General features: G+C 46.6%; 1 protein-coding gene and 1 non-coding gene across 4 annotated transcripts in view; one reads left to right on the top strand and one right to left on the bottom strand.

The window, feature by feature from the left end:
* The window catches only part of stx2b (syntaxin 2b), an 87,043-nt gene extending 75,424 nt beyond the window's left edge, over nt 1-11,619 (bottom strand). The window contains exons 1-4 of one of the 3 annotated variants that reach the window (XM_063074053.1): nt 11,505-11,520; nt 1,842-1,995; nt 1,673-1,747; nt 322-421 (exon numbers count right to left, since the gene is read on the bottom strand). In XM_063074053.1, coding sequence (XP_062930123.1) covers nt 322-421; nt 1,673-1,693 — 121 coding nt within the window. In that variant the 5' untranslated portion in view covers nt 1,694-1,747; nt 1,842-1,995; nt 11,505-11,520. Of the gene's footprint in view, nt 1-321; nt 422-1,672; nt 1,748-1,841; nt 1,996-11,284; nt 11,472-11,504 lie in introns of those variants that run through there. The other 2 variants (XM_063074052.1, XM_063074054.1) reach the window with 2 other exon arrangements.
* A 2,227-nt stretch (nt 11,620-13,846) lies between these two features.
* Nucleotides 13,847-13,919, top strand: trnaf-gaa (transfer RNA phenylalanine (anticodon GAA)). Its single transcript has one exon. It is a non-coding gene; the product is annotated as a tRNA-Phe (tRNA).
* Nucleotides 13,920-24,003: the final 10,084 nt, after the last annotated feature.

The following is a 24,003-nucleotide window of genomic DNA, read 5'->3' as shown; positions in this document are numbered from 1 at the left end:
CTGCTGGAGCAACTCAGGATGTCAGGCCGCATCTATGGAGGGGAATAAACAGTTGATGCTTCGAGCTGAGACCCTTTGTTAGAACTGGTAAGTCTATTTTAAAGCAGAGAGTGGAGGTGGGTGTGTGGACCATTAAGACAGTGAGCAGCCGACATTTCCTTCTGAATTATGGGAAGGCACTGGTTAAGCCCCTTCAGCACACTTGCTAATTCCAAACAGATTTTCATCGCTCTGGCTTCCAGCACACATGACGTCAGTGTTAATCTCCAAGCAGAACTTTGATACAACATTAGCTCTTAACCATTTCAGGCCAATACTCACTGCCATCAGGGTTGGGCGCTGATAGGATGATGCTATGCTTCTTCTTCACTTCTTCCACGTCGTCAGAGATGTGATCGATACATCCTCGGATCTCCTCAACCTGCAAAATCAACCCAGTCTCTAATTACGGACTGTGCTCACGTGTGAAGCAAAGGGCACAGAGTTACAGAAACAACTAGACTGCATGTTCATGCATGGTTCCTCTCAGCTACCGTTCTGCTCAGCCTCTATCATAAACACATGAAATTCTGCAGATGCTGGAAATCCAGAGTGACACACACAAAATACTGGAGGAACTCAGCAGGACAGCATCTATGGAAATGAATAAACAGTTGATGTTTTGGGACCCAGATCCTTCTTCAGGAATGGAGAGGATGGGGACAAAAGCCAGACTGTGAAGTTGGGAGAGGAGTGAAGAGAGTTTAGTTTTCTAGCTGTGGCTCCTTCCTTTCCAGTCCTGATTAAGGGTCTCGGCCCGAAACCTCAACTGTTTATCCCCTCCAACAGAAATTAGTTCTGTCATTGAAGTACAGACTTACATTGCAGTTTGAAAGCATCAATAAGATGTACGAGCAGTCGACTAATTAGTTTTCTGGAAAATAAATAAGATGGTGGAGAGCACACTCTGATATGAAGCAGTTGATTCATGGGCTTTGCACTGAGAATTCTTGTCTCCAGTATTTCCATCTACAGTAATTCCACTTATTGAGTAAACCAAAATAATTAGTAATAAACATAAGAGATTCTGCAGATGCTGGAAATCAGAGCAACACATACAAAATGCTGGAGGAGCTCAGCAGGCCAGACAGCATCTATGGAGATGAATAAGCAGTCGACATTTCGGGCTGAGACCCTTCATCAGGAATGGAAGGGAAAGGGAAGGATGCCAGAATAAGGTGGAGGAGGGGGGAGGGGAAGGAGGACAAGCTGGAAGATGACAGGCGAAGCCAGGTGGGTGGAGGAGGGGGGGATGAAGTAAGAAGCTGGGAGGTGATAACTGAAAAATGTAAAGGGTTGGTGAAAAAGAAATCTGATTGGAGAGGAGAGTGGACCATGGGAGAAAGGGAAGGGGGGCACCAGGGGGAAGTGATAAGCACGTGAGGGGAAGAGGTAAGAGGCCAGAGTGGGGAAATGAAGAGAAAAGGGAAGGAGAAAAATCACCGGAAGTTGAGAAATTAATGTTCATGCCATCTGGTTAGAGGCTACGTATGAGGAGTTGCTTCTCATGGCAGAAGAGGCGGCCATGGACTGACATGTCGGAACAGGAATGAGGGTAGTAATTAAAATGGTTTATCACTGTATCTGGTGCATGGGACGATAATGCAGCAACTTCCAATTACCAACTACCTACCTGCTGGAAGAAGTCATCCATAAAGTGATCTTTCTCCACAGTAATCGTCACTTCATCTTCAAAGTTTTCTTTGTACTACATATAGACAGAAACAAAAAAATCATCAAATGATTGTGCAAATTCTCAAAGAGCTATGGCAGCACATATTTTCTAGCTCAATTTGATTTACCTTCAGCTAGTTCAATGTTGGACTTCTAAGAGAGATCTTCATCAGTCGGAGGCGACCATGGATGTCGCATCCTGGCTGTCTATATGCAAGCCAGGGCAGTACAATATGGAGAGCAAGTTGGTGCCTATGTAGCAGGCTCCCCCTCTCTATTCAGCTGGAACGGCAGAGACCAATACAGTTTGACATCAGCGGCGTCACAGCAGTTGCCAGTCAGCATTGAACTCAACACAGGAGTCTTAGGGGCCTCAGCTCAGGATTTTTCCTTGGGATTTACTCCCAAAGCCTTCCCCCATCAGTGGGTACAGCCCCACAGCAGAAGGGCATTGGACTTCTAAACTTAACCAAAATTTGAATCAAAGATGGTGATGAATCAGCATATAGGAGGGAGATTGAAAATCTAGCTGCCACAGCAACCACCTTTCACTCAACGTCAGCAAGACCAAAGAGCTGATTATTGACTTCAGTAGAAGGAAACCAGAGGTTATGAGTCAGTCCTTAATGGAGGATAAAAGGTGAAGGTTACTAACTTTAAATTCCTATGTGTTATTATTTTGAAGGGCTTGTCCTGAGCACAGCATGTAAGTGCAATTATGAAGAAAGTACTGCAGCTCTTCTACTTCTAGGAGTTTGTGGAGATTTGGCATGACATCTAAAACTTTGACAAACGTATGGTGGCGAGTATAACTAACTTGCTGCACCTCAGCCTGGTATAGAAACACCAAAGCCCTTGAAAAGAAAACCCTACAAAAAGTAGTGGATACAGGCCAGTGCATCACAGGTAAAGCCCTCCCCACCACTGAGCACATCTACATGAAACACCATCGCAGGAAAGCGAGCAGCATCCATCATCAGAGATCTCCACCACCCAGGACATGCTCTCTTCTCACTGTTACCACCAGGAAAGTGGTGCAGAAGCCTTAGGTTCTACACCACCAGGTTCAGGAACAGTTATTACCCCTCAACCATCTTGAACCAGAGGGGATAACTTCACTTGCCCCATCATTGAAATGTTCCCACAGCCTACGGACTCACTTTCAAGGACTCTTCATCTCATGATCTTGATATTTATTATTTATTACTATTTCTTTCTTTATTTGCACAGTTTGTTGTCTTCTGCACTTTGGTTAAACACCCAAGTTGGGAGATCTTTCATTGATTCTGTTATGGTTATTATTCTATAGATTTATTGACTATGCGCACAAGAAAATGAATCACAGGGTTGTATATAGTGACATATATGTACCTTGATAATAAATTTAATCTGTAATTTGAAAATCTTAACAGCCATCTTAATTGAATTTTACAGGAGCATTGGACCAGAAGACCCTGCAACAGCTGAGAGGATCATAGGGGTCTCCTCACCATCCATCAGGGACATTTATTAGGAGCGTTGCATACACAAGGCCTTTAGGATCCCACCCATCCATCCATCATCCTCTGACTTTCTACCACCAGGCAGGAGACACAAATACATAAAAACAAGAACTGTCAGGATGGGAAACAGCTGCTTCCCTCAGGCCATTAGGCTTCCGAACTCCTTGCCACATCACATTCAGTGTCACTGACTAATCTGTTTTGTACCTGACAATGTTTAATTTCTGCACTCTAGTTTGTTATTTGTGTGTGATTCATCTGTAGATTTTATCCTTTCCTTTATAAGTTATCATGTGTTATGTGTACTACTGTGCTCTACACCCTGGTTTGGAGAAGCGTTGTCTCATTTCTATATACATTATATTATATAAATGTATATAGTTAGATGACAATAAACTGCACTTGAACTTTTTACCTCGTATTACACTACTCTAGCCGTATTCCTCACCACTTTACCAAAGCTCCGTAAGACCAAAACATCAAAACCTTCCAGCACAATCTCAGGTGTGTTGGCTCTTAACACAAATTATATATCGGTGATAATTTATCCAATTCTGAAGTTTAACCAGTTGGTGCAAAACAATTTTCCAAAACAGGACTTGGACAATGTGGTGTGGGTGTGGGTCCCAGCACAACAGCTAGTGATGAATCAGCATTTCAGAGGGAGTTTGAAAATCTGATTGCTGCCATAGCAGCCCAGCCACCTTTCCCTCAATGTCAGAGCTGATTATTGATCACAGGAAGAAGATACCGGAGGTCCACGAGCCAGTCCTCATCAGGGGATCGGAGGTGGAGAGGGTCAGCAACTTTAAATTCTTCGGCATCATTTCAGAGGATCTGCCCTGGGAACCAGCATGCAAGTGCCTTTACAAAGAAGGCACAGCAACCCCTCTACTTTCCCAGAAGTTTGTGCAGATTTGGTGTGTCAGCTAAAACTTCAACAAACTTGTAGAGATGTACGGTTGCATCATGGTCTGGTATGAAAACACCAGTGTCCTTGAACAGGAAATCCTACAAAAAGTAATGGATACAGCCCAGTCCATCACAGGTAAAGCCCACCCCATCATTGAGTACATCTACATGGAACATTGTCACGTGAAAGCAGCATCCATGATCGGGGACCCCCAACACGCACAACATGCTCTCTTCTTGCTGCTGCCATCAGGGAGGTGGTACAGAAGCCTCAGGACTCACACCACCAGTTTCAAGAACAGTTATTACCCGTCAGCTATCAGGTTCTTGAACCAGCATGGATAACTTCACTAACCTCAACTCTGAAGTGATTCTACAGCCTATAGACTCACTGTCAAAGCTCTCCAACTCATGTGCTCAGTATTATTCATTTAATTAGTATTTACACAGTTTATATTCTTTTGCACATTGGTTGCTTGTTAGACTTTGTAGTTTTTCATCGGTTCTGTTGTATTTCTTTGTTTTACTACAAATGCCTGCAAGAAAATGAATCTCACATTTGTGGTGTTTGTCTGTCATACCCAACGATGTGTGGGAGAGTTTTTAAAGTGGAAAGGCTGGGGTCTGCCTTGGTTACAGTGGATGACCATGACATCTTCTGTGCCATGTCACGCCCTTCTCTCTCCACAGAGCATTGTAGAACCACTTCCTTAGGCATTGGAACTCACTGTAGATCTCACCCACCCATCTGCTGGAGCTGACTTTACATTTTAGTACAAGCGCGTCCCTATCTCACCAGGGTATGAGGCCCGCCAGCTACTCTCACCTCGTTTAGCATTGTATACAGTAATATAAACATATTTCAATAAGTTTACTTTGAATTTTGAATACTGTAGATCATTGAATCATTGAAAGCTTGCTTGAAGCCAAAACTGAAAAACAGAAATACATCTGATGGCTGGCTGAGGGTATCTACAGGCATTTGCCAACAGTCACAAAGACTCTTTGGGTGCTGGACTGGAGAATGATAAACAATTCAATAAACTTCATCTTGAACTCGTAGTGGGAAGTCCGCTGGGATGCCTTGTCAGAAGCAGCTCCGCCCCTGGCCCCAATACAGGTCCACAAACATTCATACTTTCCTGGACTATCTGACAGCTTTGTGGGTCGAGGCTACAGGAAATTAAATTCAAAGAAGCTGGAGTGAAAACAAGGTGGAAGTCAACAGCTTTCTGTAGTTTGAATGTCACACTGTGATCTTTACTCAATACTCTGAAGCTCCCCTGATCTTATCACAACTTTCTCCACCCAACTGCTTCTCACTGTTATTGTCAGTGTTAGCAGAGTGGCCTGAACCAGTGCCACGAACAACACGAAGGTCCAATTCACAAAACACCACGGCATGCACCAAGTTCAAATTCACAATAGTGCACATTTCAGAAACACTGCCAACTTCAATATTTCTTCTGGATTAATCCAAGCTGCATTGAAAAGTTGTAGATTTTTCTGTTGTTTGCTACGGAGCGTTCAGATAAAGGACAAGTGGTGCAGTATTAACATTTTCCCTCAAGTGTACCCGATGTTCTATAAAGTCCACAGTATCAGAATCAGGTTCATTATCACTGACATATCAATTTTGTTGTCTTGCTGCAGCAGTACAGTGCAAGACATCATAAACTGATGTTACAGTTTTCGCCGAGCTTGACAATTAGCTTGCTGACGTTTCATCACCAGTCAAGGTGACATCCTCAGTGCACAGTTGTTGGTGTCTCTTTAGGAGCACCTGCATTTCTATAGGCCCCCATTTGCTCGGATTCTAACTCCATAAACAAACATATTGAAATAGACGCCAACTATGAACCCCCAAGGGCCAAAGAAATGCGAACCAACAGAATTAAAAGGTCAACTGAAGGGGTAGCCAATCAGGACCAAAGCAAGTGAGACACCAACAACTGTGCGCTGAGGGTACCAACCTGATTGGTGATGAAACGTCTGCAAGCCAATTGCCAAGCATCAAACGCCTCAACCTGAGCTACTAATATTCACCACCATCTTAAACATAATAAATTAGTATACAAGTTACAATAAATATATTAAAAATAGTTTAAAAACAAAACATAGTGAGGTAGCGTTCATGAACTGCTCAGATGGCAGAAGGGAAGAAACTGTTCCTAAATCATTGAACGTAGGTCTTCAGGCTCTTATACCTCCTCCTTGATGGTAGCAACGTGAAGAGGGCATGTCCTGGGTGATGGAGGTCCTTAATGATGGACGCCGTCTTTTTGAGTCATTGCTTCTTGAAGATGTTCAGGAAGCTGGGTAAGTGTTGGACCCGAGTTAGATTCTCAGAGATACTGACACCCAGCAACTTGAAATGGTGAAGATACGGTAGTAAAGAATGCATGTGGCATGCTTTGCCTTCATACAGCAGGGCTCAGAATCAGGCTTAACATCACTGGTATATATGGTGAAATTTGCTGTTTTGCCGTAACAGTACATTGCAATACATAAAAATAACTATAAATTACAATAAGTATATATATATATATATATATAAATCAAATTAAAGCAAAAAGACAGAACATTAAAAATGTGTAGTAAATTTTTTTAAAAGTAGCAGCAGCAAGAAGAGAGTATGCACTGGGCAGTGGAGGTCCTTGATGGATGCTGCTTTCCTACAACAATGCTCCATGTAGATGTTCTCAGTGTGGGAAGGGACTGAGTCAAATCCACTACTTTCTGATGGCATCTTCTACCTCTCTGATTTACCTTCTAGCTCGCTCAGGAATTCAAGATTCAAGATTTTTTTCTAAATCCTGCAGCGGTAAGCACCAAAGGGTTGTTTCTCGGAGCAACCTGACATCAAAGTGACATGATTGGCAAGTCCTGAGGTCAAAGGCCGAATGCATTAAGTCCAGAAGCTGAAGGCTTAATCTCTGCAGGTCTGGGGCCAGGGACTCCAGAGGTGGTCTGTGTTGTGGTTGGAGGGATGGGTGGGTGGCTGCACGCACACACACATGCAGGGGTAAAGGGACTTGGTCAACTGTTGTTGCTCGTGTTGTTCTACCGGGCATTGTGGACACACTGTGTTAGCACTGAAATGGGTGGTGACACTTGTAGGCTGCCCCAGCACATCCTTAGGCTGTGCTACTTATTAACACAAAAAAACACATTTCACTGTATCGTTCAATATATCAAAAGACCACAAGACACTGAAACAGAATTAGGCCATTTGTTCCATTGAGTCTGCTCTGCCATTCAATGATGGCTTTTATTATCCCTCTCAACACCATCCTCCTAATATCTCCCTGTAACCTTTAACTCCCTGACTATAAAGAGCACATCAACCTTCATTTAAGAATACCCAAAGACTTGGCCTCCACAGCCACCTGTGGCAACAAATTCCACAGACACACCACTCTTTGGCGAAAGAAATTCCTCATCTCTGTTCTAAATGGACATCCCTCTATTCTGAGGCTGTCTTCTGGTCCTAGACTCCCCCACCACAGGAAACGTTCTCTTCACATCCACTCTATCCAGGCCTTTCAATAAGAGATGGCTTTCAATGAGATCTCCTCTCATTCTTTTAAACTCCAGTGAGTACAGGCTCAGAGTCGAACGCTCCTCATATATTAAACACGATAAATAAATCTGAATCTGATCTGAACCTGAGCTTCTGGACTCCCGCCTGATGACACTTCCCTGGGAAGCTACAATGTGTCAAAGTCTTTATTTTTTACCTTTATTTATTTAGAGATACAGCGTGGTGGAGAGTATATTGACTGGTTGCATCACGGCCTGGTACAGAAACAACAATGCTCTTGAACAGAAAATCCTACAAAAAGTACTGGATATGGTCCAGTCCATCACGGGTAAATCTCTTGCTACCATTGAGCATATCTACGTGAAACGCTGTCACAGGAAAGCAGCATCCATCATCAGGGACCCCCACCACCCAGGACATGCTGTCTTCTTACTGCTGCCACCAGGAAGAATGTACAGGAGTACCAGGACTCTCACCACCCAGTTCAGGATCAGTTATTACCCTTCAACCATCAGGCTCCTGAACCAGAGGGGATAACTCACTTGTCCCATCACAGAACTGTTTCCACAACCAATGGAGTCACTTTCAAGGACTCTTCATCTCATGTTCACGATAGTTATTGCTTATTTATTATCTTCTTTTGTATTTGCACAGATTGTCCTCTTTTGCACACTGGTTGATGCCCTGTTGGGTGCAGTCTTTCATTGATTCTATTATGATTATTGGATTTAATGAGTATGCCTGTAAGAAAATGAATCTCGGGGTTGTGCATGGTGACGTGTATGTACTTTGATAATAAATTCACTTGGAGCTTTTGAACTTTATTTGGGACAACTCTTAAAGACCAAATACTAATTGAGAAAGCAGCCAGGATTTCCTTTGTTTATTTGGGACATTATGCCTGTTAATTGGAACAGGAGAATGTTGGTGCCAAACAGTTTGTAACTAGCATCAGTTACATCCACTTAATTGTCCATTAGACACTACACCGCGCTTAAAGCAAATATTTTTTAAAATAGCGTCAATTGTGGCACTTGCATTCAAAAAGCAGTGTTTTGTCACTGGTAATTAGCGAGAAATAAGCAGCAAGACAATTCAGAACCGTTTCGCTCACTGCGGTTTCAGGCATTCAGGCTTGGAGATGCTTGAAAATGGCCAGAAGTGAAAATGAAATTATTTCACTACTTCCGACAAGTTAGGAACTAAGAATTTGAAGGTGTTGACAATTTTCTTGAATGTTACAATGAAAATGAAGATTTGGAGGATGCGATCATCGAAGGGAGCCTAATATCTGCACTAGGTGTCTGCGCTGATTTTGCTCATTTATAGTCAATCAAGAGAACATGGCGGCGTACACTGGGCGAATTCCTCATTACTGAGGCCTGACATGGTCATTTATAGTCAATCAAGAGAACACAGCAGCGTACACTGGGCGAATTCCTCATTACTGAGGCCTGACACAGTCATTTTGTGAGAAACCTCAAAGCAGGGGGTCATGGTATAACTGAGGGGGCCTTGGGAAGACCGGATTGAGGCGTTCAAGCAGGAGCTGGTAGGGCAGTTCCTTTGACAGGGTGGAGGGCACAATGCGAGACTGTAGAGGGGCGTGTAGAGGTTATGCCAGCTGCTCGCTCTGCAGAACCTACTCTCTCCTTGACATTGCAGGGTTATACAGAGGCGCCCTCAAGACCAACATGGTAACTGCTGAGCGAGCCTGCAGATGGCTATGGATCATGAGGTGTGACCCGTGGACCAGAGCTGCTGGGACACAAGTCAGGGACTGATCAACCCTTGGCTGAGTCACCTGGGTGAGGGCATTTGATGTTGAAAGACCTGAAACACTCAATGATCCTGGGTTACATCATTGGTGAGGTGCCCCAGTGTGTCCTAGGATGTATCTCAGTATTTCCATCGATAACTATTAGGAACCAACAGTTTCATAGCATTGTAGTACACAGTTTTCTAATTTGTTCAGTATTTCACTTAAATATATAATTTGTTACTCAGTTAAGTGATAGCATGTCTTTATTATACCTTTTTAACTATTTCCATGAACTCTAGCTAATTAAAACAGCTGCTTAATTTGGCCAAAATACACTCTGATGCATCCCAATTAACCAGAATCGACTGTATTTGAAGACAAAAGACAGAAATCTAACAACTGCAAAACCTAAAAGCAAAAGACTGCTTACAAAGTTCACTCCTTTAAAACCACACTGTGGTTTACAACTCTCACAATTCACGTGTAACCTCAGACTCTTCAGCAAAGTTCTGTGGCAACAACCTCAGCACTGTCTGCACAGAATTCACATCATAGATTCGTTGGTATAATCAGTGCCCTCTGGACAAGATTTCACCGTCAAAGGCATAATTTGTTAAACAGATGCTGAGTGTTTCAGTGGAGCAGCGTGAACCTCAGCACTGTTTCCAGGTAACTTTGTGGTGGACGGTCCCAAGTAGGCCTGTTAAAGGAGGAGGGCTGGGCATGGAGCGAACAGCCCCATCCTGTAAAAGCCCTGAGCTACAGAAACACCAACAGGAGCCTCAAAGACCTCATCCCTGGGAGAGGAAGGGTCTTCGCCTGGAAGCTGAATGAAGTCGTGTGGTGAACGTGAAGGCCACATGACCAATCAAACTCTGGCCCAGGACAGAGGACTCTGGCCAGATATGCCTCAAGTAGGGGTGATGGGCTTACGAAAAAGACTTTCCAGGTAAAACTCCAAAGTTCTGTCCAACAGAATGGCTGCTGCACTTCCCAGCTTGCAACAGTGACCACACGGCAGTGCAGTTTCCTCAACGCCAAATACATTGGAACAACGCTCCAGGGAGTGAGGGGGGTGTGGGTGGGTGAAAGGACACAGCGCCCCGAGGAGTGGTTGACAGCGCGTATGCGTTACTCAGGGGTCAGAATGCCGGGACACTTTACCCGGGAAGGGTGGAGAAGGCGGAAAAAAAACGGTGGAGGACGGGTGGGGAGGGAAGGAGACATAATTCCCAGGAGATGGGACAATACATTGCCTGAGGATGGGGGGTGGGGAGGGGAAGAGAGCCACATTACATTAGGGAAGACAATCCCGGTGGAGTGGGGGGGGTGATATTACTCAGGGGAGGTGGGGAAGATAGCACCGGTGGAGAATGGGTGGGTGGGTGGGGCGATACATTGCCTGAGGGTGGGTAGACACATTACCCAGGGGAGATAGGGAAGACAATCCCGGTGGAGTGGGGGGGGTGATATTACTCAGGGGAGGTGGGGAAGATAGCACCGGTGGAGAATGGGTGGGTGGGTGGGGCGATACATTGCCTGAGGGTGGGTAGACACATTACCCAGGGGAGATAGGGAAGACAATCCCGGTGGAGTGGGGGAGAGAAGAAAGACACATTACATTAGAAGGGATGGGGAAGTCGACAATACCGTTGGAGAATGGGTGGGTGGGGCGATACATTGCCTGAGGGTGGGTGGACACATTACCCAGGGGAGGTGGGGAAAACAATACCGGTGGAGTGGGGGGTGGAGGAGAACACATTACATTGGAAGGGGTAGGGAAGGCAACAATACCGGTGGAGAATGGGTGGGTGGGGCGACACATTGCCTGAGGGTAGGTGGACACATTACCCGGGGTGGTGGGAAAGACGACAATACTCCTGGAGCTGGTTGGAGAAGGGGGAACGGCGAACAGCGACTACCCGCGGTCGGACCGCCGGGCCTCCGCCTTCCAGTCCCGGGTAACGGTCCTGCGTTTGTCCGACGAGCGGGAAGGGGAGCTGTTGTCAGGGAGTCAGGGTGGAGGGGGAGTGGGGGTGAGTGTTCTGGTCTCCGGCCGCCACTCACTCACCGCCCGCAGGTCACCGAGCCGGTCCTTCATGTCGAAGCCACCACCGTCGCCGCCGCCGGCACCTGCACAGGCCGCCTTCAGCAGCGCCGGCAACCGCACATGCGCGCCGGCGCCTCGCGGCAGCGGACCCCGCCCCTCTCCCTTACTCTGCAGCTGCAAACCCCGCCCCTCCTGCCCAGCAGCGGCAAACCCCGCCCATACCCGTCTGTCCCCGCCCACGACACCAAGCCACGCTCCTCCTACCCAGCGGCCGTAAGCCCCGCCCCTCCTGCCCAGCAGCGGCAAACCCCGCCCATACCCGTCTGTCCCCGCCCCCAGCCCCAAGCCCCATCCTTCTTTCACTTTAGTACCAAGCCTTGTCCATGTCCCATCTCACATGGACTCCCCCCTCTGTCTGTGATCTCATTCACAACAAGCCCCATCCCTTGTCCCACCTACAGCTCTGTTAATGTCCCAAACCCAGCCTGCCATTAGCGTTCTTCACATTAACGCCCACCCTATTCCTTATCTGGTCTGCCAATCAATCTTGGGATTGACCCGCCCTTCTCCAGCCCCCCACCCCTCCCACAATGTCCCCAAAAGTCCCAACCTCAAAACCAAACACAGAGCTGAACCCTCCATCAAGCAGCATCAGAATCAGGTTTCATATCACTGGCGAATGTTGTAAAAAATTATTGTTTTGCAGCAGCAAATTGCAATACATAATCATTTTAAACATATAAATTACAAAAAGAAATGTATTTTTAAGAATAATGTGAGTAGTGCAAAGAGAGAGCAAAAAATGATAAGGTAGTGTTCATAGGTTTATTATCCATTCAGAAATTTGATGTCAGAAGGGAAGAAATTGTTCCTAAATCGTTGAGTGTGTGTCTTCAGGCTCCTATATCCCTCCCTGATGGTGGCAATGAGAAGAGGACATGTCCTGGGTGATGGGGGTCCTTAATGATGAACACTGCCTTTTTGAGGCACAGCTCCTTGAAGATGTCCTTGACACTAGGAGATTAGTGCCCTTGAGTTTACAACTTTATGCAGCTTTTTCAGATCCTGTGCCGTGCCCCCTCCCCTCATACCACAAAGTGATGCAACCAGTTGGAATACTCCCCACAGTACAATTACTACAGTGAGAGTCTTTGGTGTCATACGAAGTCTCCTCAAACTCCCAGTGAAATTTAGCCAGATAACTCAGCACTGCATTTTACAGCTTCATGTCACTCACGTTCTCCGCCTTCTAACCTTATTGCAATCGCAATGAATCATTGCAGCAAGCCCCACCTCACCTACCCTGCAGCCGCAAACCCCAACCACACCACCAAGCCCTGTCCCCACCCCAAACCTGCAAGACCTGCCACAGCCCCAAGCCCCATCCTTTCTGCTAATCTGCTTAGCATTCTTCACCAATCTGTCTTTCACATTTGCATCGTGCTCTTGCTCTCCAGCCCATTGACAAAGTGACAGCATCACCCGCTTATCCCCATCACAAGCCTGAACTTAACTGTCACCGATATTCCCTTTCTCCTATCCGTCCTTTCCACAGCCTCTCTGCAACTTCAAGCTGACTTTTCTCTCTCTTTCCCAATTCTGATGAAGGCTCCCTGCCATGAAATGTTAAGTCTGCTTCTCTCTCCACAGATGCTGCCTGTCCTGATGTGGAATTTCTGTTTTCTGCCCAGACTTCCCACACCTGCAGTTCGTTGATTTTCATTCATTGCGATTGGAAGGAGATATGCTCCCTGTATGCTCGGGTTTCCTCCCACATTCCAAAGACTTAATTGGACACATGGATGTAATTGGGTAGAAAGGACTTGTTTTCATGCTGTATCTCAAAATAAAATGTTAAAATATTTAAAATTAAAAGCAGAAGATGGAGGAAAAGAAATGCTGGAACAATAAGTGCGAGGAATACAATACTGCAGATTCAGGAATAGTGAGGTACAAATCAGAGGAGAATTACAATACTGCAGATGCAGGAACATTGAGGTACAAAGCACAGAACAAGCAAAAAACTGCAGGTACTTGAGCAGTGAGGTACAGGGCACAGGAGAAATACAATACTGCAGATGCTGGAAAAATGAGTTTAGGGAAATGCAATACTGCAGATGCTGGAATACTGAGTTACAACATAGTGCAGAACCACAATACTGCAGAATGGAATGGTGAGGCACAAAGCACAGGGAAATAAAATACTGCAGATGTTGGAATGGAGAGGCACAAAGCACAGGGAAATAAAATACTGCAGATGTTAGAATGGTGATGTACAAAACATGGGAAATGCAATACAGTACCGCAGATGTTGGAATGGTGAGGCACAAAGCACAGGGAAATACAATACTGCAGCTGTGTCAGCCGAAATAGCTCAGTTGGGAGAGCGTTAGACTGAAGATCTAAAGGTCCCTGGTTCGATCCCGGGTTTCGGCACTGGGACTTATTTATTGGGTATCGCAGTAGTATAGCAGTTGGTGTATAGTGGACACTATTAACATCTCGAGTTCAGAGTTCAATTCCGACATCCTCCATAAGCAACTTTGGACACGTCCTTCCCATGTGCACATGGGTTTCCTCCGGGTGCTCCGGTTTCCTCCCACAGTCCAAAGACCTACTGGTTAGTAGGTTAATTGGTCATTGTAAATTGCCCTGTGATTAGGTTAGAGTTAAATCGTTGGATTGTTGGTTTGGTGGACCAGAAGGACCTGTTCTGTGCTGTAACTCTAAATAAAATATAATAAATTAAATTCTGGAACAGTGAGATAGAATGCAAAGAAGAGCCACAATCCAACAGGTACAGCAACAGTGAGGTACAAGGCACAGGAGGAGGAAAATACTTCAGACACCAGAATGATGAGGTACAAAACACAGGGAAATATAATACTGCAGATGCTGAAACGGTGAGGTACAAAACAGAGGAGAAACACAATACCGCAGATATATCAGCCAAAATAGCTCATTTGGGAGAGCGTTAGACTGAAGATCTGAAGGTCCCTGGTTCAATCCCGGGTTTCGGCACTGGGGCTTATTTATTGGGTGCCACAGTAGCATCACAGTTAGCATGACATTATTACAGCTCAGGGCATCAGAGTTCACAGTTCAATTCTGACATCCTCTGTAAACAAGTTTGTACATCCTCCTGGTATATATATGTGTTTCTTCTGGTTTCTCTGGTTTCCTCCCACTGGCCAAAGACAAACTGGTTAGGTAAGGTAGTTGTTCATTTTAAATTGTCCCGTGATTAGGTTGGGGTTGCTGTGCGGTGCTGGGAGGCATGGCTTGGTGTGCCAGAATGGCCTGTTCTGTGCTGTGTTTCTAAATAAATAAATAAATAAAATTCTGGAACAGTGAGGGACAAGGTAAAGGAGAATCACAATACCGCAGATACAGCAAAGCTGAGGTACAAGACACAGGAGGAGCAAAATACCGCAGATATGAATACTGAGATACAAAGTGAGAAATACAATATTGCAGATTCTGGAAAGGTGAGGTACAAGGCAGAGGAAAATACAATACTGCAGATGCTGGAAAGGTGAGGTACAAGGCAGAGGAAAATACAATACTGCAGATGCTGGAATGATGAGGTACAAAGTGCAGGAAAATACAATACTGCAGATTCTGGTACAGTGAAGTACAGAGCATGGGAGAATCATAGTAAGTGGGAGAGTGAGCAGCCAGAGGTCATGGTCCATGTAGGTACCAATGACATAGGTAGGAAGAGGGATGAGATTCCCCAAAGTGAGTTCAGGGAGTTAGGTGTTAAATTAAAGGATAGGACCTCTAAGGTTGCTACCCATGCCACCTGCTAGTGAGGCCAGAAATAGGAAGATCATACAGTTTTACATGTGGCTAAGGAGTTGGTGTAGGAGAGAGGACTTCAGATTTATCGATCATTCGGCTCTCTTCCAGGGAAGGTGGGACCTGTACAGAAGGGATGGTTTACACCTGAACTGGAAGAGGATTAATATCCTGGTGGGAGGGTTTGCTTATGTCGGACGGGAAGGAGGAGAGGAGGGAAGTATTTAAACTAGAGTTGCAGGGGGATGGGAACCAGTGCCAGAACAGGTAGTGAAGAGGTTGTGGAGACAGATGTTGTTAAGACCTCAGACAAAGTCAGGAATCAAAAGGTTGAGCATGGTGCAACTAATGTCCTGAACTGGGTATACTTTGATGCAAGAAGTATTGTAGGGAAGGCAGTTGAGCTCAGGGCATGGATCAACATATGGCATTATGATATTGTATCCATTAGTGAGACTTGGTTGCCGGAAGGGCAGGACTGGAAGCTCAATGAAATAGATAATGAGAAATAAGTACCAACTTTGCTGGGTGCATTGGGGGTTAAAGGCGTACAGTTTCCTTTAAAGTTTAACTGCTCCAACCAAGCCATCCGAAATGAGCTTTGCTGATTTTGTGAAGGTGATGCAGGAACACTTAGAACTAAAGCCATTGTTGATTGCGGAATGTTTTAGGTTTCATAAGCAGAATCAAAAGGAAGGGGATTCCATTTCAGCTTACGTGGCTGAATTGAAGAGATTGTTTGAACATTGTCAGTTCTGTATTGGGCTTAATGATGCACTGAGAGATCATTTAGTTTGTGGAATCTTACAAGAAAGCATTAAAAAAAAAACACCTAACTAAATTATGCTTACATTTAAAAGAGCAGTTGAAACTCCTGTTTCAACGGAAACCACAGACAGAGACACAATTGAGTTGCACTCTGGAATGTAAGTGAGTGTGAGCAAAATTGCAGCAGCTAGACAGATGCCTGCCTGGCCGAACAAATTGTGTTACTGTACATTGTGGCAGGGCTCATATACACTAGATCAATGCAGATGTAAAGGTGAAACTTGTAGAACATTTAACAAAGTAGGACACATACAAAGAGCATGTCAGACAGACAAAAATAAATGGACCGCACAGGAAAAAGAAAAAGATAAAAATTCAAGTTGCAGTTTGAAAAAGAGCACTAAACTGCATGCTGCTGATGAAAAATCTGATAATGATGAGAGTGACACAGGACTGTGTGGCCTTGAGATTTACAATGTGAAAGCTAACAATAGACAAGAAATATGGCTTACTGCAGAAGTGAATGGCAAATTAATTAAAATGGAATTGGACACTGGTTTGGCAGTTTCAGTTCTTCCACAAAATGAGTTTGAGTGGCTTTTCAAAGATACTAAACTGGAGCCTACAGATACCCAACTGAGAACTTCCACTGGAGAAAAGATAAATTCTGTGTGAATAACAGTTGTAACAGTGAAATACAACAACCAACAAGCCGCATTGGTATTGTATGTGGTAAAAAAAAAGGAAGGCTGGCATTGTGGGGACATGAGTGACTGAGACAACTACAACTTGATTGTAGATCCATCCACCATTTGCATGCCACATCCCCAGCAATAGAGTCACCGAAACCGAATTAAGAAAGGTACTGGATGACATCACAATTGTCTCCATGCTGTACACCATGAACCATTGTCAGAGGACAAACAGGTGTTGGTGCTAACCTCTGTATCTCTATTGGACCAAGGAAGGACCATGCTGCTCAGGGGGATTATGAAAGTAATGAAAGCAGTGGTCCAACTGCAACAGTTTTTGTAGGCCACATATCTGAGAGAGCTTCTAATGTGTTAATCAGACAGTTACTTGTGAAATGTGGCTTAGTTTTAAGCTGGAAGCGAGTTCAAAGAGCTTCCAGAAAGTTGCAAGCATTCGGCTTTTGTGAGTATAAAGAACCAGAATCTACTCTGCGTGCATTAAGGTTGTTACATGAACTTCAAGAGGAAGACAAAAAACTGCTTGAGAAAGTAAATGCACAGACCAAAGCCCAGCTGGATGAATGGAAGGCCAAAAAGAAAGGAGTCAATGGAGATACAAAAACAGAGGATTTGTGAGATCATGTTGTGGATGAAGAAAGCAAAAGGAGAAATCAGATCGTAAAGGGAGCAATAGAGGGATTAAATAAGAGAATACTCCAGTGAACTAAATGCATCTTCCCAAGGTCCAGGTGCACAAACTGGAAGAAGAAGAAAGGTGGTTACTGCTGTCAGAACCTCCTCCTGCAATCTCAGAATCAACTCCCACAACCACCGCAGAGGATGCCCCAGCACCTGAGATCATTTCACAGCCACAAGTCTCACCTGCCAAGCCAAGTGACCCCCTTGACAGGAAAGATGTTTCCCCACAAGAGTAAGAAATCCTCCACAGTAATTAAATCTTTAGGCCTGAATGGGACAATGTAAAATTTATTATGCTGCAGATGTCTGTATGTAGTGGTTGTATTATGTAGTATATTGTGTATGTAATTGAGATGAATTCTCTATTGAGTTGGAGTTTATAGTTAAGCAGGGATGAGAGTTGAGTATTTAATATTTAAGTAAGATTTCAGCAATCTTGTGTAGATATTGATTGATACTGAGATACGTGTGCCTCATTTAAAGTAAACAGAAAGTTAGACCAGCATTTCAGACTTCTGTCTCTTCCTTTGAATGTTTTCAAGTTATAAAACATAACGGGAATCACCACAGAGACGTTCTGTAATGATCAATAAACCAATTGTTTCGAATCAACTGACCTTGTCTGATGTCTCTGGGCTGGGTGTGTCTGCACCCACACTCCTCCTCCCCACCCCCCCTGACCCTGACACTCCTTCTCTACCACCTCTCCCACACCCCTCCCACGGCACTCCACCCTCGCCATTCCCAACATCCTTCGCTCCCACCAGATTTACAAACTCGTTCTCCACTCCACATTGACAAATACAGTCCTGTGCAGAAGTCGTAGGGACCCTGGCAATATAGAGACCTTTGCACACTACTGTACGTTCAGAGTCTGGGCCACGCAGTGTCACGGGGGCAGGTGTGGATTGAAGCAGCGATTTTTTCGATGATTCACTGAAAACCGTAACCATAGAAACAAGCTCAGCACCCTCCTGACTGCACGCACCCAAGCCTTGGATGGTGGGTCTGCGTTAATCAGATGCCAGGGAAAGCGAACATCTTTAATTAGCAATACAGAGTGGATCAGGCCCTTCCAGCCCTTCGAGTCGTGCCACCGAGCAACCCATCAATTTAACCCCAGCCTCATCGTGGGACAATTTACAAAGACCAATTAACCTACTGACTGCTACATCTTTGGACTGTAGGAGGAAACCAGATCACCCGGAGGAAACCCACGTGGGCGTACCAACTCCTTACAGAGGAAGTTGGGATTGAACTTCAAACTCCGACACGCTGAGCGGTAATGCGTCGCACTAACTGCTATGCTACTGTGGCACCCACAATCAGTGGGACATTGGCTGCTGCACCCAAAAATTATCCCCAAAACCTGCTGGGGGTGGTGGTTAGCATGGAGTAGGTGGGCTGGAAGGCTTGATTCTGTGCAGTACTTTGGGAGTAAAGGCTGAGCGAGCTACGGCTTTTGTCGTTGAGGGAAGAAGGATGAGAGGTGACTTGGTGGAGATGTACAAAATAAGAGGTAAAGATAGACTGGATAACCAGTGCTTTTCTCCCCAGGGCTGAAATGCAAAATTCGAGGGGGCATAATTTTATGTGGGAGGGAGGGTGGAGATACATCTCTGCCAAAGGAGGTGTAAGGTGCTCCTTCCCTCTACTAGCCTGCAGGTCACCCTGGGCAAGGAGTAGCACCAGCTTAGCCTCCCCTGATGTGAAGCCATGGGAGCAGGTGGTGGACGGTCATTTGAGCAGCCGGTGCAAATCACAAGTCCTGGTGATCTGACACCAGGCAGACAATCTCTGAAGAGTATTGATAAGGGCTGGGGTCACCCGTCTTGTAAAGACACTGCCCAGAAGGCAATGGCAAACCACTCCTGTAGAAACATTTGCCAAGAACAATCATGATCATGGAAAGACCATGATCACCCACTTCATACGACACTGAACATAATGATGATGATGAAAGGAGAATCAGTGGGTGTTTTTCAGAAGGTCTTTGACAGGTGCCTCACATGGAAGACTGTGATCGTCATACAACATGGCACATAATGAAAGCAATGACAATAATTTTAAGGTGATGGGAGGAAAGTATGGGGGTATGTTAGAGGTAACTTTTTACGCAGAGAGTGGAGATACTAGAGACAGATACATCAGGGACATTTAAGAGATTCTTAGATAAGAACGATTGAAAAATGGTGGGCTATGTGGAAGGGAAGGGTTAGATTGATCTTGGAGTAGGTTATAGAGTCGGTACAACATCATGAGCCAAAGGGACTGGAATGTGCTGTGCTGTTTTTTGTTCTAAAGCAGGTAGAGGTGAATAGTGCTGGAAGAACTCAGCAGCTGATCTGCTCTCAGGCGAGAGGAGAGGCTGCGTTAGAGCAGAGAGCACTCAACAATTAAGCCATTGAAGTATAAAGCCCGTTGGGTGGGGAGTGCAGGAAAAGGACCGGGGGACCTGTGACTAGGTGAATTAATGGGACCACCAATGAAAATTGAGATTGTTGGGTGGTAGTCACACAAGGCCACAGGGAATATTGGTGTTGGTCACAGCTTTGGGTCAGGCCGCTGTAGAGATGATGTTTTGGCTGTTCCACGAGGTTTACTCAGTCTTGTGCTGAACCAAGAGGCATGATGTTAGAGGGGATAGCGCTGACCAGGTCACGACAACTGTTCCTCTCCTAATCTTTGAAATGGAGTCATGGGACCTCCTGTACTCACTCGAGGAGCTTGGTTAACCATCCTAGATGAAGGAAGACCTCCCAATTTGCTACGTTAGGGTTAGAGTTAGTGTGTAGATTGAGATCTAATCTTAGTTGTCAGATGGACAGTACAGAACTCCCTCCACTGTACAGTGTGTGATTGCTCTCTCAGTACTGCTCTCCTGTAGGTAAGATGCTCAGACAAACTCTGTCTACTGCCCTCAACGATCCCAAGTTCAAGTTTATCCTCACCTGACTGTACATATATACAACCAAATGAAATAATGTTCCTCCAGACTGCAGTGCACCCACAAAACATAGATCACACACAGCACATAAAACAAAATATTACCACAAATACAGTGAGTTAATAAAATATAATTCAAAATGCATATGAACTGTGCAGCACAGGTAACCAGTAAAAAGCAAATAGCTCGCTGTCCCGGTGACGAGACCTCAGTGGTGGCAGGGTATTCATTAGTCTCACAGCCTGGCAGTCCTAGTCCTGATGCTCCTGTACCTCCTTCCTGGTAGTGGTGGGTCAGAGAGATTGTGGGATGGGCGGTCGGGATCCTCCACAATACTTCGGGTCCTTTGTCTGCAACGTTTCCGGTAAATGTCACAAATGGGAAGAGGAAGGAGATCCCGTGGGAATATTTTCAGAATCAGGCTCATTATTACTGACATATGTCATGAAATCTGTTGTTCTGCAGCAGCAAGACAGAGCATTACATTAAAAATAACATAAATTACAATAAGAATCTGTAAAAATAGTGCAAAAAGAGAGCAAAATCGTGAAGCTATGTTCGTGGGTTATTCAGAAAGCTGATGGTGGAGGGGAGAAATCTGTCCCTAAAACATTGAGAGTGTGTCTCCCTCCTCTCTGATGGTAGTAATGAGAAAAGGGTATGTTGTCTCTGTCGTGACAGATCCTCTGGAATTGGGTTTTGGAAAGGTTCTTGATGGTGGGGATTCTAGTGCCCTTGATGGAGCTGGCTGTGTTTACAACTTTCTGAAGCTTTTTACCAATCCTGTGCACCAGATCCTCTATAGCAGACGGTCAGAATGTCTACTGTGGATGGGAAGGCTCTTCATGGTACTTCTGTAGACATTTGCTAAGAATCTTTGGTAACATATTAAATCTCCTAAGCTCCTGCTGGCATGCCCCCTTTGTGATTGCAGCAATATGTTGGGCCAGGATGGGATTGAAGATTAGGGACTGAGCAGGTGACCAAGGCTCCAGGACACGGGCCATACAGAGACCGAAGAGGTTCAGGCCAGGCACCCACCTGCTCTGGTAGGCCAGTGAGAGACCTGCTGATCGAGACCTTTCGAATGGCCTACTGTTCCTGTGGCATGGATGACTGGACTGCACGCTGCACTGGGCCTGACTGGGTCAGGGTGTCAGGGCCCGTGGCTAGGGATGGGCCGCTTCAGATCGCTGCTCTGTGCTGTTTACTCAGCTCCGTGCTGAACTATGGGTCAGTGGACGGACTCTCTCTCCGGGCCACTTCAGAACATATCTGCTTGTGTTTATTGCTTGCATGATTTGTTTTTTTTCCTCTCTGCACATTGGGTGCTTGACAGAATTCTTTGGTTTTAATGGTTTCTTTCAGGTTTCTGTAAGCAGACAAATCTCAAGGCTGTATGATTTATACATTCTTGGATAATAAATGTACTTTGAACCTCCTGACCTTTCTGCTTCTCACAGCCTGAGGGAAGCTCATCTTGTACGCCAGGGGTTGGCAAGCTGCTGCGGGCTGCATTGCTGCTCAGCGAGAGCTGCACCGGAGCTGCAGGAGCTGCATTAGTGACCAGAGAGCTGCGTTGGAGCTGCAGGCTGCATGAGTGACCCGGAGTCATACTGGGCAGCGAAACGATTAACCCCGCAAGTTACGGAGGGTCACAAACCCGGCTGCAAAAGGTGGAGGGTTGGCCATGGGGCTGGCAGCCCTATCCTGTTAGAACCCAGCACTACAGAAACACCAACAGAAGCTCCAAGGGCCTCCTCCCTGGGAGAGGAAGGATCTTCAAGGGGCTACGCTTTTGAAAGACTGGCCCAGAACAGAGGACTCTGATGAGCTGCTAATGGCAGCCTGTCCCCAGTAGGAATGATGGGTTTAAGAAGAAGTGCAACAATTAGTATTTCATAGACAACCCTGAGCTACCAGCATTTAATACTGAAAGCCCATGAAGTCACCTTGCCCGAACGTTGTTTGCTGCTTGAATCAACATTCATCTGTACAAGAGGCCCTCTTTCTGTATAAAGCAGATCAATAGTGGAGAGCTCCTGGTATGAAGGACCTGTTCTCTGAGCATCCAGCAATTCAGTGCAGAAGATGGATTGTCAGCGGAATATTTTAACTCTCGTACTGCCAGAAGATAGCAGTCCACGCCAGGACCACCAGACTCAAAAGCAGTGAATTTTCCCAAGCAGTGAGGCTGATCAACACCTCCACCCGCTAACCCACCCCTCCACACCCCCAACCACCCACTGACCCACCCCTCCACACCCCCAATCACCCACTGACCCACCCCTCCACACACCCCCAATCACCCACTGACCCACCCCTCCACACACCCCCAATCACCCACTGACCCACCCCTCCACACCCCCAATCACCCACTGACCCACCCCTCCACACCCCCAATCACCCACTGACCCACCCCTCCACACCCCCAATCACCCACTGACCCACCCCTCCACACCCTCAATCACCCACTGACCCACCCCTCCACACCCCCAATCACCCACTGACCCACCCCTCCACACCCCCAATCACCCACTGACCCACCCCTCCACACCCCCAATCACCCACTGACCCACCCCTCCACACCCCCAATCACCCACTGATCCACCCCTCCACACCCCCAACCACCCACTGATCCACCCCTCCACACCCCCAATCACCCACTGACCCACCCCTCCACACCCCCAATCACCCACTGATCCACCCCTCCACACCCCCAACCACCCACTGATCCACCCCTCCACACCCCTAATCACCCACTGGCCCATCCCTCCACACCCCCAATCACCCACTGACCCACCCCTCCACGCCCCCGATCACCCACTGACCCACCCCTCCACACCCCCGATCACCTACCGACCCACCCCTCCACACACCCCCAATCACCCACTGACCCACCCCTCCACACCCCCAATCACCCACTGACCCACCCCTCCGCACCCTCAATCACCGACTGACCCACCGCTCCACACACCCCCAATCACCCACTGACCCACCCCTCCACACCCCCAATCACCCACTGACCCACCCCTCCACACCCCCAACCACCCACTGACCCACCCCTCCACACACCCCCAACCACCCACTGATCCACCCCTCCACACCCCCCCAATCACCCACTGACCCACCCCTCCACACCCCCAACCACCCACTGATCCACCCCTCCACAACCCCAACCACCCACTGACCCACCTCTCCACACCCCCAATCACCCACTGACCCACCCCTCCACACCCCCAATCACCCACTGACCCACCCCTCCACACCCCCAATCACCCACTGACCCACCCCTCCACACACCCCCAATCACCCACTGACCCACCCCTCCACACCCCCAATCACCCACTGACCCACCCCTCCACACCCCCAATCACCCACTGACCCACCCCTCCACACCCCCAATCACCCACTGACCCACCCCTCCACACCCCCAATCACCCACTGATCCACCCCTCCACACCCCCAATCACCCACTGACCCACCCCTCCACACACCCCCAATCACCCACTGACCCACCCCTCCACACCCCCAACCACCCACTGACCCACCCCTCCACACCCCCAACCACCCACTGACCCACCCCTCCACACCCCCAATCACCCACTGACCC

Source organism: Mobula hypostoma, chromosome 21 (assembly GCF_963921235.1).
Source record: "Mobula hypostoma chromosome 21, sMobHyp1.1, whole genome shotgun sequence".
In the NCBI taxonomy this organism is placed as follows: Eukaryota; Metazoa; Chordata; class Chondrichthyes; order Myliobatiformes; family Myliobatidae; genus Mobula; species Mobula hypostoma.
The sequence above is the reverse complement of the archived record's forward strand: the minus strand, read 5'-3'. Positions and strand labels throughout refer to the sequence as shown.